Source organism: Rhipicephalus sanguineus, chromosome 3 (assembly GCF_013339695.2).
Source record: "Rhipicephalus sanguineus isolate Rsan-2018 chromosome 3, BIME_Rsan_1.4, whole genome shotgun sequence".
Classification (NCBI taxonomy): Eukaryota; Metazoa; Arthropoda; class Arachnida; order Ixodida; family Ixodidae; genus Rhipicephalus; species Rhipicephalus sanguineus.
The window spans coordinates 190,678,166-190,694,067 of NC_051178.1; the positions used below are offsets into that span (position 1 = coordinate 190,678,166).

At 43.9% G+C, this 15,902-nt stretch overlaps 2 protein-coding genes across 3 annotated transcripts in view; one reads left to right on the forward strand and one right to left on the reverse strand.

The window, feature by feature from the left end:
• The window catches only part of LOC119387900 (GON-4-like protein), a 43,160-nt gene extending 33,595 nt beyond the window's left edge, over window positions 1-9,565 (forward strand). For both annotated transcript variants that reach the window (XM_037655465.2, XM_037655466.2), the window contains 5 exons: window positions 1,915-2,146; window positions 4,138-4,269; window positions 6,652-6,725; window positions 7,428-7,524; window positions 9,223-9,565. In XM_037655465.2, the coding sequence (XP_037511393.1) occupies window positions 1,915-2,146; window positions 4,138-4,269; window positions 6,652-6,725; window positions 7,428-7,524; window positions 9,223-9,294 (607 nt within the window). In that variant the 3' untranslated portion in view covers window positions 9,295-9,565. The remainder of the gene's footprint in view (window positions 1-1,914; window positions 2,147-4,137; window positions 4,270-6,651; window positions 6,726-7,427; window positions 7,525-9,222) is intronic.
• Window positions 9,566-11,955: 2,390 nt separating this feature from the next.
• Window positions 11,956-13,685, reverse strand: LOC119387901 (nucleolar protein 58). Its single transcript, XM_037655467.2, has one exon. It carries the CDS (start codon window positions 13,572-13,574, stop codon window positions 11,961-11,963), a length of 1,614 nt encoding a protein of 537 aa, XP_037511395.1. The 5' UTR covers window positions 13,575-13,685; the 3' UTR covers window positions 11,956-11,960.
• Window positions 13,686-15,902: the final 2,217 nt, after the last annotated feature.

The following is a 15,902-nucleotide window of genomic DNA, read 5'->3' on the forward strand; positions in this document are numbered from 1 at the left end:
CGGCGGATGTGTAAACAAACCTACGTCACGAGTTTGTGTTGGCTGGTGGCTGGTTCGCACCTAAAGGAGATACAGCATAGACCGCTTATGCCGTGCTACCTGCCATTTCTTCCTCCGTGCCTGCGGCTTTGCGTGTGCTAGTTGTGTTCTCTTCCGCTGTTCGCTTGTCGTGCCCGTTGGCAGATGTTATGGCCCGCTCACGCTAGCGGCAAGCCTGCCGCAACAGCGCGGTGCCGCAGAACGTCGGCCGTCGCCGCACGCGCGAGAGCTGTCCAACTGCACGGCAAGCTTCGCCGGCGAGGCATTCGCACCTCTGAAAAACATGGCAGCACTGCCAAAAGCGGTTGTCGTCCACTTTGAATCTATCAAGTGGCCGCCGTGCGCTCTGTAACGTGTAAGTTCCGAACTGATGCTTCCATTTACTTTAGATTCATGTCCTTAAGCTTCGACAGCAATGTATTCGTCCCGATTCGGCGCCGTTTTTGAGAGCCATAGTCAAATAATCGATGCTGTAAGCTTAGCGAGTCGAGATGGGCGCTTCCGAATGCTCGGAGGACATAGATTACGCGTTTGTTAGTTGTTTCTAATCCTCCATAGCTGGCGCCACGTGACCTGGTTCGGCGCCCACCGCACCCACGCTTGCGCGCCGCCTATGTCACAATTTTGCATGTTCACATGGCCAGCTGTGTTTTCCCGGCCTCCGGAGGATGCTGCCTAGCAGCTCGGTGCTCTTTGAAACCGAAACTGCGACTGGGCGCTCTAAAAACGTCTCTAAATAAATAACCGTTGCGCACTCGCGCAAACGAGGTTTGCAGCCGTGATAAGTGGATCATAAGCTATCTATTGCAACAAAAAAAACAAGGTGCAAAATTTTTGTGTCGGTGCTCCTTTAAGTACAACCTAATGAAACCAACTGATAATGAAGCCAAGGAAAGTTATAGGCACATTATTTGTAGTCTTTCACTGTAATGTGGTAATTATGACATAAATGTCAAGAAATTAAAGTGGACAAAAAGACAACTTGCCACTGGAAGGGACCGAACCTACAAACTTCGGATAATGCGTCTGATGCTCTGTAATTTGAGCTACAGGTCATTGTGAGTCGCACTTGAAAAGAATTCTGAAAAGATTTTGTCATCTCATTACACAAGATTATTGACACATGTTGCCGTTACGTCGAAAAAAATGAAAAATGATCCCTCATCACTGCATTCTTCAGATTATGTTTACTCTCACGCGGACGTTCAGAACAAACACACGTAATCTTGACACCTGTTAGCATCTGCCGGCACAGCCAGCAAACCGAACTGCAGGTTTGGATATGCCGCAACTGATGGCAAGCGAACACTGGTGGCCAGCATGCGATAAGGACAGGCTGGATGCTATTGCGTCGTCCGTTCCATCCGACCAGCTGCACCGCACCAAAGATGGCTGCCCTCCTCACGCTGTGAAAACCCTGGTCTACAGAGAGGCTCTGTAGGCCTGTGTGCGATATTACTTTCCTGTGTGCGATATTACTTTCATTTTTGCTTCCTGGTCATTTAAGCACGTATGACAGAAGTGGCCAGTAGCAAGTACAGATCTCTGTCAACATCAATGCTGTGGGCATGCTACTAAATGCTCTGTGGAGGTAAATTGTGCACCGTCAATCCAACAAAAAAAAAAATTACTGCCAGAACAGGCTTGGCAAGTCAGTAAAGACACAAAAGTGAAAGAGGCAGTAAGCTTAGCCTTAATTTTTCTCTTTTTTTTTTGTATTCAATAATGGGCCTTTTACTACTCGATTGATGAAAGTTGAAAGGATAATCAGTCTAAGCTGGTTAAAATATTTAGTGTTGCACTGAACAAGACTGCTGCAGTGACGCATTTAGATGGTGTCGCTTTCAAACGCTCATGTCTGTGGCCTCCTTGCAGCCTGATGGAAGATTTTGAGGAGGTGACTCTGCCCGAAGAGGAAGAGGAGGAAGACGAGGAGGAGGGGGCGGCAGGCAGCCCAGGCGGCGCCGGCAGCAGTTGCGAGGAGTTGACTCTGTCGCCACCCAGGGACACCCCTGGCACGCCACAGTGCCCCTGCACCTGCCACCAGCGCAGCACCGACTCACGCTTCCTCAGCCGTGCACGGCACTGCACCCGTTGTGGTATCAAGGTACAGTCCTCATCATTGTGTCGTGGACTAACCATGTTTGAATTTACCAATAGTATAGTCGTTAACTGGTTGTTTACTAAAACAATTAAAGGAGAGAGGTAGTTTACTGCTAACTGTAGTCCCTTCTGCCTTGTGCAGTCTGCTGTTCACGTAATTCACCAGAGTGACTAAGTAAATGCACTAGACACTTCCTTTTGTTTTTATGCGTTATATTTAGAAATATTGTAGTATTTCCCCCACCTTCTCATAACTAACCAAGAATAGGGGGAAGTTACAATGCCCTTTGACGCATATCAAACAGAAAAACTCACAACAGGTGACCAAAATGAAACAGAAGAGAGAAAAGTGTCAATATACTGAAGGCACATGTAAGTCGTTAAGCGACATATTGCCACGATAGCACAAGCGAAAAGCAAAGTTGATCATTAATCTACAAACCACCGTGATAGTACAATCCAATCAACAGAATACAAATTTGGCACGTGCATCTGCAACTTTATATAAAAGAAGGAAAAAGAGATAAGGAAAGTAGCTCAAGCGAGCTCAAAGAATAAAAACCCACACTCCGTCGAGGCTCATATGTTCTGAGCAAGGCTTGTTCAAAGTTGTCTGCATGAAATACATCTGAAGGCGAATTATTCCACTGAAGAATTAATGAGGGAAAAAAACATGTATACATGTCTAAGCAGTGAATCGAACTAGGTTATACGTGTGATGACGCCTAGATGCAAGTAGTAGAAATCGTCTTGTACATTGATCGTCAGCTTCTTGTCACATAAATAAAACGTAAAAAGTTCAGGCGCACAATTTTCTAGCAACTTTTAAGCACCAGTATGGTATACAGTTGAACCCCTTTATAAGAGGCACGCATGGGGGAGAAATTCTTGCCTGTTATATGAGGTGTCTCTTATAAGCAGGGTACTAAGTTATGCATTTTTCTATCAACCCTTACTTTCATGTAGCACACTGGTGTCTCTTATACCACACGTGTCTCTTATATCAGTGTCTCTTATAAAGGGGTTCAACTGTATATTGATAGGCTAGTCTGTCAACCAAAACTTTCCAAAAATAAAATGTACGGTGCATCTTTAAACCATCTCTTCTTTTTGCTTATTTTTTAGATGGAAAGGATCCGAAACTACCGATGTTCCCTCCATTTTTAATCCGGAAGGTGTTGCCCCATAATGCTTAGAGCAGTGTTTCTCAGCCATGAATTTTCGGGGAACCTTGTGGACCGGTGGAATAGTTGAGGTACCCCTTGCAGTGAGAGAAAGAAAGGTGGGGGTGGAGTCACAACACAGCATGCAGCGTAAAGTATGTGGCTTTTATTTAAATGGGTCTCCGAGTTTTGTGAACCACTGGCATAGACATTTTCAACATGCAAGGACCATGGCTAATGGCACTGGTTATTTTGAAGCATCTACGCTTATCTTCAACAGAGAACCCAAGTTTTATTAATTTATATCTACTCCCTAACTGAGATGTGATCTGCGAATCTGTAAATCTTTTATCGAATTTGAAACCGATGGAAAATATAATACACCTAACTTGAGGCTCAAGATCTTATTTGGGAGGGAGACCACATATGCCTTGTCAGTCCTCTGTTACGTTGTTGTCACAGATGTGAGAGAGGCAGTCTGCTGTCGCATAAAAGCCTCAACACATATGTGTACTCATGTAGTCACATCTGTGTGTCAGTGGCGCAGTGATTGAGCGTTCGTCTTCGGTATTCCCTGACCTAAGAGTCAAGAGCTTCAATTGCACAGTTAGGAACCTCAATTTTCTTTCTGTTTTCATATCACTACTCATGAGCCACACGGGGGTCTCAGTGTGCCATCTCTTGAACCGAACTTACAACATTCCTTTCTATATATTTTTTTTTTAAGAAAAAGTGACGGGACCCTAGTCGCACTAGTGCAAGAACCAACCATGTTGCAACATAGAGAAAGTGCTCTTAAATGTGTGACACTGGCAAATTTTGACTCTCACAGTTCCTGGATGGCCGTGTATTCCTGCAGACCGGAAAAGTTCTCCGGCCAGCGCGTGTGACGATTGGCCGACCGCAGTCTCCCGAGACGGACAGTAACACTTCAGAAAGCCAGATGTCGGAGAAGCACACGGAGGTAGTACCGAAATATAATGTACTGATCACTGTGTGACTTGATCACTGTCCCTCCGTATATATCGTAGCTTCCAGTCAATGCACCAGGGAACTGTGCTCAGTACATTCGCATTATGCCACAGCTGCGTGAGACAGCTATTCCACTACAGCATTCAAACTCCAGAATGGGGGATCGGGCAAGAAACTGCTAGTGTATCCCTGAATTGCATAAAGTGTTCTTGTAATATGCCTGCACTTGATGATTAGAATGGTCATGAGCATATGTTATGTGTCATTTCCATCGAAATTGTTCTTTGAGGGCACTGATTCCTCAAGACAGATTTTTTGGTGCACTGAAAAGATGTGAATAAAATGTTTTCAAAAATGTGAACACATAGCTTCCCTTGTCGTTCTTGCTGGCGGGCAGAGTATTGCGGTTCTACCTTACGTGTTTTTTTTTTTCTATCTGTGTTTCTGAACAAGGCCTTTTTAAATGCCTAAGAGAATGGACTACAGTAGATTCTCCATTATTCGAACTTGAGAGGACCTCAGGATTTTTTTTTGTTTTTTAATTATCAGAAGTTCTCATAAATATGACTCGGGGCAACATACCAACTAGCATTGTGATGTTTATTGTTTCTCAGTGCCACAGCAACATCATAGACAGTTCTGCATGACTGCCAGTTTTTAGATGTCAGTGATCGTACTGGTACTTGTTATTATACAACGCGTGCACACGTGTGTAATTGAGGGGCACGAAATGTGTTGCACCCAGTGACTGATAGTAGCCCCTTTTCATTCTTAGGACGCTTTACCGCATGGCATCAGTGTACTGCAGCGAAAGTGGCTTTAAGAAGCCTTTGGCACGCAATAGACCAAGGCCAAACCGCTTCGGGATTTTCTTTTTTTCTTCTTCTTCTTCTTCCTCGGTCAGCATACAATTGTTGATGCGCGTAGTTTGACTATTTGGGCCCTTTTGTAGGCAGGCGATCCACTTTATTTGCGACTGTTAGTGACATAAAAACAGGAATGTTCAGCTAGACGCAACAAAGGCAACAGATACTTCTAGGCATGGACAAGCAAGCAGTTTGAAATAACCGAATTTGTGCAGTGGGGCAGTTTAAAATAAGCGGCATTGAAGTACATTGGAAACATAGCAGGCCAACCAAAAATTTAAGATTTATTTGAATTAAAGGAAAGTTTGAATTATCGAGAGGCTACTGTAAAACATGCCATATTTTCCTGTGTAAAAGAAGCACCTTTTTTTTTTTTCTAAATTTTTGGAGGTGCGTCTTATGTATGCAAAATGTTGCATGCTTTTCCGCAACCAGTATGCCCATATGTTATTCTCAAGTACGATAAACAGTGCGTGGCAGCATTCGTAAAAAGAAATTTAATCTTCTCATAACAACAGATTGACCGTGACCTCAGATGTCGGCTAGCTACTGTTCAAGCAGTGCATCATCTGTGAAGATTACAGCCACAATAAAGACTACCATCGTTATACACACCACAACATTTCATTGTTACGTTGTAACGCCCACAATCTGCCAGTTAAAAAAAATGGAAGCACTACTTCATTATCATCGATTTCTGTGCACTTCAAGGTGCTTACAAAGGCATGTGAGAATTACTTTGAGGCCAACAATGGCAACTCAGTGATGCTGTCAACTGAAGCGGCAGAACTTTGGACAGTGTGCCAGACATTGTGGCCTTCAATGGCTTCGAGCGACGTGGAATAAATATTTGTTTTCTACGCCTTCAGGCAGCATTACTTAAAAGGTTTAGTTACAAATTTTATACTGCTGCTTATGGATATTCAGTGCCACGCGTGACTACAACATTTCGCAATGAATGTACTCTGTGTGCATAATTGCGTATTATCATGTTGACAGTTAAAGATAGGTGCATCTTGTATATATCTTTTTAGTCGTAAAAGGTAGGGGGTGTGTCTTTTACACAGGAAAATAGGTTAATAAGTTTGTAATTGGTGGGATTGGTTAATATTAACAACTAAGCAAACCTGCCTGTGCACAGTTCTCACATTTCATTCTAATTTGAGTTTTGGGACATAAAACACCAACAAAGAAACAACATTCTAATTTCATCTTTCTTATAATTACTTTTTTTACTGCCTTTTCTTATTGTTCTGTGTTCCTATTTTCATAGCACTACATCATAAGGATATCAAGTCTAGTTGAACCCCTTTATAGGAGACATGGACCAAGGAGCAATTCTTGTCCCTTATATGAGGTGTCTCTCATAAGGAGGGTGTTACGTTCTCATTTTCTGATTAACCCTTACTTCAATGTAAGTGCACTGGTGCCTCTTATAAAGGGGTTCAACTGCATACCCACATGGTGCATTAGACTCGGGTCTAATAATCACTACTTGTTTGATCCAGGCTTCCAAGTCTGCAGTTGGAAAAGATGGAGACAAAACAAACAGCAGAGAAGGCCAGAGTATTGCCTGGACAAGGTACGTAAAAACATTCTTATGGTGTGCCCAAGGGCTCTTTCTGTGTAGGGCACACACACAATAAGCCTGACTATATAAAATAATACACTTCCTCTGACTTGTACTTGTCGATTTCTCTGCTAGTAAATACATTTTAGAATTTAGATTCCTTATCGGTGAAATAAGTTGGAATGCCTGAGCAAAATACTTAATGATAGTGCATTGTGCATGTGTGTGTGTGTTGCTTGCCTTTTTAAATCAATACCTGGTTTGGAATTTTTTAGCATACATCAAGAGTATATCATTCTTCAAAGCTTGGCTATGCTGGTTCTACCACCTGCCGTTGCTTAGTGTACTGCTGCTCAGCATACCTGTAAGAGTGTTGCGATTCTGGAGACCCACTCGTATTGTTTGTCTTTATTATGTGTACAACAAGTACAGACAATTTATATTGTTTTTCTGCTGTAAAAATGGTGATGGCTGTACTTCGATAATTGAAGTATAAGATTGCTTGGTGGGATGGTATTAACAATTACATAAATTAATTGGAACAACTTTAATGTTGCCCAGGACTCATTGTTACAAAGTAGTCTCCCTGTTACATGAAGAATACTACGTAAGCATTGCTTTTCAACCCTGGAATAATGCCTACAGCGTGAGGTCGCTTGCTCTAGTGCCAAAATGCCTCTGTTCCCCAAAGCAAGCTTCTTTGTACAAATGCAGGGAAGATGACAAGGTTCTGTTGCAAGCGTGCCAGCAGCTGGGCACCGAAAAGGGGCTGCAGCGAGCGTCACAAACCTTGGGTCGACCTCCTGAGCAGGTACGCCGTTTTGATGACTCGTCTACGCTTTCTGAGCAAACATGATAAACTCGTCACAGGTGGAAGCAGATTTGCCCTGAAACAGTTTTTTAAACTGTGTTGGTGGTTAGGCTATAACATTATCAAATCATTTGCATGTTTAGTTAGACGACACACCTTGTATCAAGGCAACTACGGGCAATTGGATGGTACCCTCCTTTTTAGTACTGCTTTTGCTCATCAACTCCGCCGAGCAGTCGGGTTCGTGCTGGTACCTCCCGCAGCAGCCGCCAGCCCATGGTAGAGACCTATGTCACCAGGCACCCATACAACGTGCCATGGGCAGGAGTGGCTAAAACCAGCACCACTGCAGCAAAACAGCCATTTGGGCTAGTTGGTAACGGTTCATATCTTAAAGCAAAAAGGCACACTACGGGAACAAGGACATAAGAAGGGAGCACCACTGCGTTCTGTAGCAATCTGCAGAGCCTTAAAATGAAACACACACTTTATGCAAAGTGCTTAAAAATCAATATGCAAACGATGCTAAGTACTTGCCAAACCGGCTCAATGCGTTTGTACAAAATCATCAGAACCTTAATGGATCCCTTTAATTAAAGCTGGATTGAACATGCTGATGCATCTCCGTGCTGGAAGAGGCATCATCCATTGAAAATAATGCTGCATTCTTTTGAGAGGTACTTATCAAGCACTTTCCGCAAAAATTCCTGGGAAAGTTGATATAGCACCTGTATAATTGTAAATGCTTTAAGACATTTAAAAAAAATGAGAGTGTTTCTATGTACATTTCTCTTTGTTGCTGCCTTTGTTAGCATTTACATCACTAGGTATTACCAAATTTAAATGCAAAGCAAGCAAAATAAAATGCAAATGAACTTGACATTCCTGCCCCTCTCATGGAGTGCATGGGGAGGAGGGATGCAGGTGGGCGAGAACCAGCCCCGCAGGTCATGTGCTGTGCAGCGATGGTCATAGCTGCGAAATGCATAGGCAGCCAAACTAGGGTCTGGGTCCGAGCTAGTTGTTAATGGGACATATTGAAAACTCTAAGCACACTAAGACACAGACAGTGAAAAAGAACACAAAGAGCACCTAAGTGTTCTTTTTTGTGTTCTGTGTCTTGTGTGCTTACCATTTTCAGTAGGCAGCTGGTTCTGCCTATCTTGCAGGTAATCTGTGGCGGGTGCAAGCCGAGGTGGCCCGTTTTTTAGTGCATGCCATCTTCCCATGCGCCTAGTGTTTGCAGTCACATAATTTTCAAGCTTCAGAAGCATGTTGAAACAATAGGCAACCCAATGCAGCTTTGCTCTGTCGGAGCAAGAAATTTTGTTCAGTGTAGCATTTAGCTGTTCTTGAGTTCGACTTCATGGGATTTTTCTAGGGATGGGCGAATAGTAAATTTGAGGTTCGAAGCGAATCCGAAGCCGAATTCGAATACTTCAATATTCGTTTGAATGTTCGAAACACCTGAATATTCGCCCATCCCTAGATTTTTCATTTTCAAATACATATAACTTTGCCAAGGGTAGCCATGCAGTTCGAATTATCCATAAATTTGATAAGATTTCGAATTATTAAGATTCGGCTCTAAAGTAGTGAGTTATGTAGCACACGTGTTTCATGCGATAGCGAAGACATGCAGAAATGTTGAGAGTCATGGTGCCCATGTTCAAATCTTCCTATGGTTTCATATTCCAGGTGGCCAGCCGCTTTCAAGAATTGATCCGCTTGTTTGAGGCAAGCAAGAGCGACGACGAAGCAGATTCATGACATTGCTTGCAAACACATCCATTTGTACACATAATTCCATAGTCATATTTTCATCGTTATCATCACAAGCATCACTGAAAAGTTTCCACATAGCAAGCAGGGACTCTTATCATTACAAATGGATGGTTTCTCAGTGTACAGCCTACCTGTATAGTGTTCCAAGTTTCTCTAGTCATCGTCTTTCTTGATCTGAAAACTACCCCATCTTTGGCTGCTAAAGGCTATTGTAGCAAAACATTAAAAGATGATACTTTATCCCAATTCTAATGTGCATCATGTTTTCTGGTGACTGGTCTTAACAATGGATAGCATGCACTATGTACAATTGAGGAGCTGTTGGTGGCCACTGTAGTAAATGTGCTGTGCTTATACTGTTAATTTTTTTACTCATTCATGCCTTACTTTTGAAGTCATTGTGTGTTTACAAACGAGTTCCTGTCTCACAGCATCAAGAACGATGCATTTCTGTAACTTGTGTCATTTAGCCAATATCGTCACAGAAGATCTTAGACGCTATGTGTGCCACCTTTGTTCCTTTACAGAGTGATCTGGCAAGATAGCATTGTGTCTGCTGATAAAAGGTTTCTTTTTTTGTGTGTGTGTGTGAAAAGCTTGCTCCTATACAAAACACTCCATCATTCTTGTATAAATTTCAAGATTCACTTACCCTAACCATTACTTTTAAAAGCCATTGATGCAGATGTATTGAATGCTGGCACTTATTTATATCCGAACTTTAAAAAAACACGGATTAAAAATTTTGTGCTTACCACTGCTCTGTTGTTGCTCAAATTTGATGGATCATATCACTCAGTGTAACACCTGGTGCAGTTGCTTGGTTTTTAAGCAAAAAAATGCCAAGTTGCCTTCCTTGCGGAGAAGCTAACTGCTGCCAAGGCTGCTAAATAAACTTGTGTAGCTGCCTCTCAGTAGTTACAAAGAAGCCATTCCAGATGGAACCTTTCAGGTGTTGTATTGAACAATTTGGACTATATAACCTGATATTTCTGCAAAATATCAGCATGAACAACTAAGTTTTTGTTTTTAAGTGAAATATGTGTGTCCTTGTACGTACTGACACAGTGCTGCAGCACGAACAGCAAGCTTCAGCTAAGCTTTCACAAAGTAGCGCTACTTGTGGGTTGAAGGCCCACACAGTTGTCATTGAAGGCGATGCAGTGTGTTCTTGCTTTCTGAGAAGTGTTACTTGTGCGATCAAGAAGCGTGTTTACCAACTGCCACTCGACTTCAAAGTTGTAGTGGCTTACTTAGAATGGCACTTAGCTGTAAGGATGCTCACTCGTAACCTCGATGGCCAGTGACGTGAATTCAAGTTCAATACAAATAATATGCAGCTCTTCACGAGCCTTACTAGGAGCAACATTCTGCACTTTATAACAAAATGGACTGTTGCAATCTAGTAGGCTGCTACTAGCGTCCAATTTTGTTGACGTATCACCCAAGCTGTGAGCACACAAATTCATTTTCTTTGCCACTGTTAAGGTTGAGTGAAGTGTCATGTTTTGTGTGCGTTTTCTGGGCGTGCACATGGGATGAACGCAACTGTTTGATGTGGTGGCATGAGTGCTGAAGCGTTTAGTGTCGAACAGATGGCCATTACTCAGCACCACTAATGGCGCTAGCTTACAGTGTGTACCACTTCTCCTTGAACAAGCCAGCTAAACCAAGCACCTATCAGTGGCGCTCTTAGCCAACTCCCTTTGTTCCCGGTTTTCGTTCAGCTGTCATCCTGGCTACGAACCAGCCAGCTCAGTTGAATACTATTCTGTAAATATCAATTCTACGTAAGTTATTATAAGCACTTCTTACATTTGCTATTTGGAATGCAAGCACTGCAAGCATTGTGTTTTGCAAAGCAAATGTCACACTACATGTCTAGTTGCACAGGGTGGAAGGGTTTCCCAATTATTTAAAATAGTCTGTGCACCTTGCAGGTAACAGGTATGCAATTTAAGGAGTGGTGCAATTGTGGCACATATGCATGGCTTAGAATGCATAAAATATCTTTTGGAGAGCTCTCTGCACAATACTTATTTTTTCTACATGCAGGCTCTATGCACAAGTACCACAGTTATCATTCTGGTGTGCTGACTTGCCACATATGCCCTAAGCAAAAGCAGCGGGTTATTCGGTTCAAGCAACACTGCGACATTCTCCATTTATACAACCAAGGATGTGCCAAAAGGTGCACAAGGGCTGCATCACACCCGTGAAGCTGTGCAGTGCCACATGGTGCATTTATAAATCGGACCCATTCACATCATTTATGTGCAACGAACTTTTTATGTGAAATAATCAGGCATTTTCCTATAAGTGGCTCGCCCGGATGTATTAAACAGGTGAAAATGCCTGTACTGTTTACCATTTCCCAGTGATGTTGCCAAGTGTCAAGTACCTGATGCGAGGAGCTGTAAGGCAGTTGTACTACAGCACATTTCGAAAGCTTTGTTTGTGCACATCACTGTGGTGACTAAAGCTTTCAGTGCACAATTCCAGTACACTGGAAAAGAGCAGTTTTCCTTGCTCTCCCATGTCACAAGGCCCAATCTTGCCGTTCGCAGCGTCTTTGAAACTTTTCTCAAAAGGCTGTACCACAAGACATTCTTGTAATAAAACAGACCATTTTAAAAACGGAGTTAAAATATTTATTCGTCATCACCTTCAGCAGGCTGATGCTTTTTCTTCTTCTTCTTGGGGGTAACCGGCTCACTCTTGACTTGTGCTGGCGTATCGGATTCTTCGGGTTCCTTCTTCACCTTCTTCTTCTTTTTCTTGGGGGCAGTCTCGGTTTCGACTTCCTCAGTTGTTGCCTCCTCTGCCACCTTCTGCTTTTTCTTCTTGGGTTTGGGCTCAGGCACGTCATCAGCCTCCTGCTCACCTCCTTCTTCCTCCTCCTCCTCTTGCTTAAACTTCCTCTTCGCGCCGGCACCCGACGTCGTGGGCAGCGTGGAATCTTCGGCAGGTTCGTACTGACGCACGAAGCTCTTGTGTTCGTACCTGTCCTGCCTCGCCTTGCCCCGAGCGGTGCCGCTGATTCTCCGGTTACCTCCGCCTTCTTCGAGAACTCGCAAACGCGTCTCCAGCTTCGCCCTGTGTTCGATTCCCAGCTCGGTCCCCGTTCCGTCGTCTCCCAGGGCGTCGACCCTAGTGGCCAGAGCTGCCTTGGCGGCCAGCATACGCGACATCTTGCCCTTCAGCTTCTGCGTGCTCTGACCCACCAGCTGCGCGTGATAGATGAGACCGTACTTGGGCGTGTCATGCTTGGTCTTGAGCGCCCGGAAGAGCGCCTTCTCGGCGCCCAGTATCTGCACGGTGGAGGCCGGGTGCTTGGCCAAGTTGAGCAGCGAGCCGGCGTGCGAAATGAGTCGCGCCCCAACCAGTTCGCCCACCAAGATGGTCAGGTTGGGTGCCACGGCCATCATGCGATTCTTGAGGTACTCGAACAGCTGGGCGCGGTAGCTGCTCATCTCTGTGATCTCGCGGCACAGGTGCAGTATGTTGCGGATGTCTTCGTCGGACACCTCGGTGCCCATGGACATTTCGGCGAGCTCCTTCACCTTGGCCTCCTGATCCTCGGGAAGTATCTCGGATAGGTCTGTCTCGATGGCGTTGGTGCGCTGTCCGATCGTCTGAACGGTGCGCACGTACAGCAGGTTGTCCGTGACCACTTTGGAGAGCTCCGGAAAGTGCCAGCCGTACCATTCCTTGCAACGCATGATGTAATTGTTGAGTTCCTTGTCCAAATCGTCGAGCAGAGAGACGGCTTGGATGATCATCGTGTCCACCTTGTCGGGGCTGAACTTGAGCTTGTACCGGGACAAACTGTGCGCCAAACCTAACGCCATCGCGGTCATCTCTTTCTTGGGCAGTCCCGTGATCAAGCTGTCCACTTGGGATCGAATGCAACGCATCAGCTCTTGGATGGAGCTGTTGGCGACGCAGCTGATGTCGAACTTCTCCTTGATGACGTTTCCGAGCTTGGCGTCCGCCACGGCGAGACTCTCGTGAGCTTCCTTGGCTACAATCTTCTTCAGCGCTTTCTTTAGGCTTTTGCTCATCTTACCTTCGACGGCCGCCGTTGCAGCCGCCAAGGCCTCGGTCATGTCTTCAAACTTTTCGAAGTGCTTGAGTTTCACCACGCGCGATGCCTTGTCCGGCGTCTCGAAGTCTTTGAACAAGTTATCAGTCTTTTGAAGTTTCTTTTCATCCAGAACCTTGAAGATGGCGTATCCCGCCGCGGACTCGAAGAGTACTAACATCTTGGAAGGTTCACTTCGGTCCAAACAGTTACCACAACAAACTAAAAAAGTTTTTCACCACGTGCACTACGTGCACGACGCCATGAAAACAACCGCCAGCATATGAAGAGCACATGCGCGCGGATGAACACGAGAGTGCGAAACGTAGATCCAAGTCGGAGTTAAACGTCAAATGAGCGCAATAATTACGCTAGGGTTGCTGTTTTTGTTGCGTGAGAAATACGTTTAATTAGCAGAAGAAAAATATCGAACAATAAATACCCAGTTTAGTTCTTTTTTGTTAAGCGGAGGAGCGTTTTTGTTTGTGTCAGTAGGTTTTGTAGTGACGATGGCGATGAACTTTTCAGATTGGCCTTCACAGAAAAAAAAAGGTATTTAAAATATAATCTCACTTATAAAGTTGAAATTTTTTAACAATTATGTTATATGTGTGATGTTTTTTTCGTAAATTATTGGTGACATGTATAGAACTGTTTGAAACGTACGAAACCTGTTGAGGCAGTCATGGTCATACTATTCGGCGCTCCATCGTCGTCGACTTTATCACAAAAAAAAATGGCGCAAATTTTGAACGTGTAATCTTGCGATCGTCTTCGGGGCTTATAATCGGCACAAATGGATGAATTTGAGTGTTATCACATTTCGTTATTTTTTGCAACAAGGCACTTTATGAACTGGATGTCCAAATTCTGAGCAAGCTTAACAGCACGGAAAGCAACAGAAGTAAACAAACTACCGTAAACTCCCGAGAGATGCTCCACCCCCGAAAGACAATTCGCCCAAATTTCGTAGCTCTGTTCAAGCTGAGACAGCGACAGGAATTCCTCGCATTTTATTTTATTTATTGCTTTTTACTACCGCAGGGTACATAAATGTGCAGTGCCCTCTAAGGGGAATCTCAAGAAGGCATCGCGACGACATGACAATGAGCGTATTCACAACCAAAGCCTAACCACAAAATTTGCATGCCGGTAAAGCACAAGCTTCACATTTTTCACATCCATGCCAGTTGTTCAGAGGGTTAATATACTTGCTGATACTATCTTCTTGCTATTCCTCCCAGAAGTGTGCAGCAGCAAGCATGTCACTAGGCCAACATCAGTGCCCTAGCGATTCGTGCATCATATAGGTGGTATTTCTCATGAACTTGCCAAAATAAAATTCATGGTGCAACCTCCGAGAAATGCGAGAAGGTATCTCAAAACGAGATGTACCTCGCAAGTGTCATTTCATTCTCCGAAGTGGGACACTTAATTTTACAGCGGCACGATCCACATATCTCTCAGTGTCCTTTCCAATAAGTACAAACGACAGCAATTAGTCGTCTCTAGCTAATGGTGCACTCCTTCTTGTGATTTTTTTTTTTTAATTTCCGGAGCACCAATGGCAATAGGTGATGCATCACATACTTTTAACGAAGGCTGTAGGAAGCAGTTCGCAGTTCACTTGGTGGCAGAGTTGTACGTAACATGTTACAAGTAATCGATTTCTTGTAACCAATTACATTTTCTTGTAATTTTGTAATATAATTGATTACTTTTTCGAAACTGTAATGTTCCGGGTAATTCAATTACATTTTCTAAGATAATAATAATTGTTGGGGTTCAACGTCCCAAAACCACGATATGATTGAGAGATGCCGTAGTGGACGGCTCCGGAAATTTTGACCACCTGGGGTTCTTTAACGTGCACTTAAATCTAAGTACATGGGCCCCTAGCATTTTTGCCTCCATCGAATTATTTTCTTGCATTTGATTACCTGTAATCATTTACGTTTTTTTTTCCTCCTCCCAAAACCAAGTTGTCATCAGTTTTCTACGGCAGTTATCGTACCGAAAAATATGCAAGGCCCCCGTCCTAACAGACGGGGGCTCCCTATAGAGCCTAATTTTTCACCTTTTCATTGGCCTTACCTGCAATGCCTTACCAGAGCGCGAGCAACAGCGAAACACGACGCTTCATAGAGGGCACGGACACTAGCATCAAAGCACTGCGCAACTACGAGCTGGTGTGCAAGGTGTTCCTACGTTATAACACCACCCTTCCCTCCAGCGCATGCATTGAGAGTGTTCAGTGTAGCAGCTGACCTCTTAACGAGGAAACATGGAAGAATCAGCGACGACAACACTGAAAAAGAATTCCTGTTGAATGTTAACATGCAACACTATACCAAATAATGAAGGATGGGAATTTCTATATCACAGAAGTCACAGCAAGCCTCCCAGCCTTCACGCAAGCCTCCAGCCTTCTCTCTACCATGCAAGCCACAGAAATTCGTTGTAGTTTGAGTAAACTTTTGTTATTGTGTTATGGCAATAAAATTTTGAA

What these genes read in the sequence shown, in the direction of transcription:
- LOC119387901 (XM_037655467.2), bottom strand. Translation starts at nt 13,574, where the DNA reads ATGTTAGTACTCTTCGAGTCCGCGGCGGGATACGCCATCTTCAAGGTT.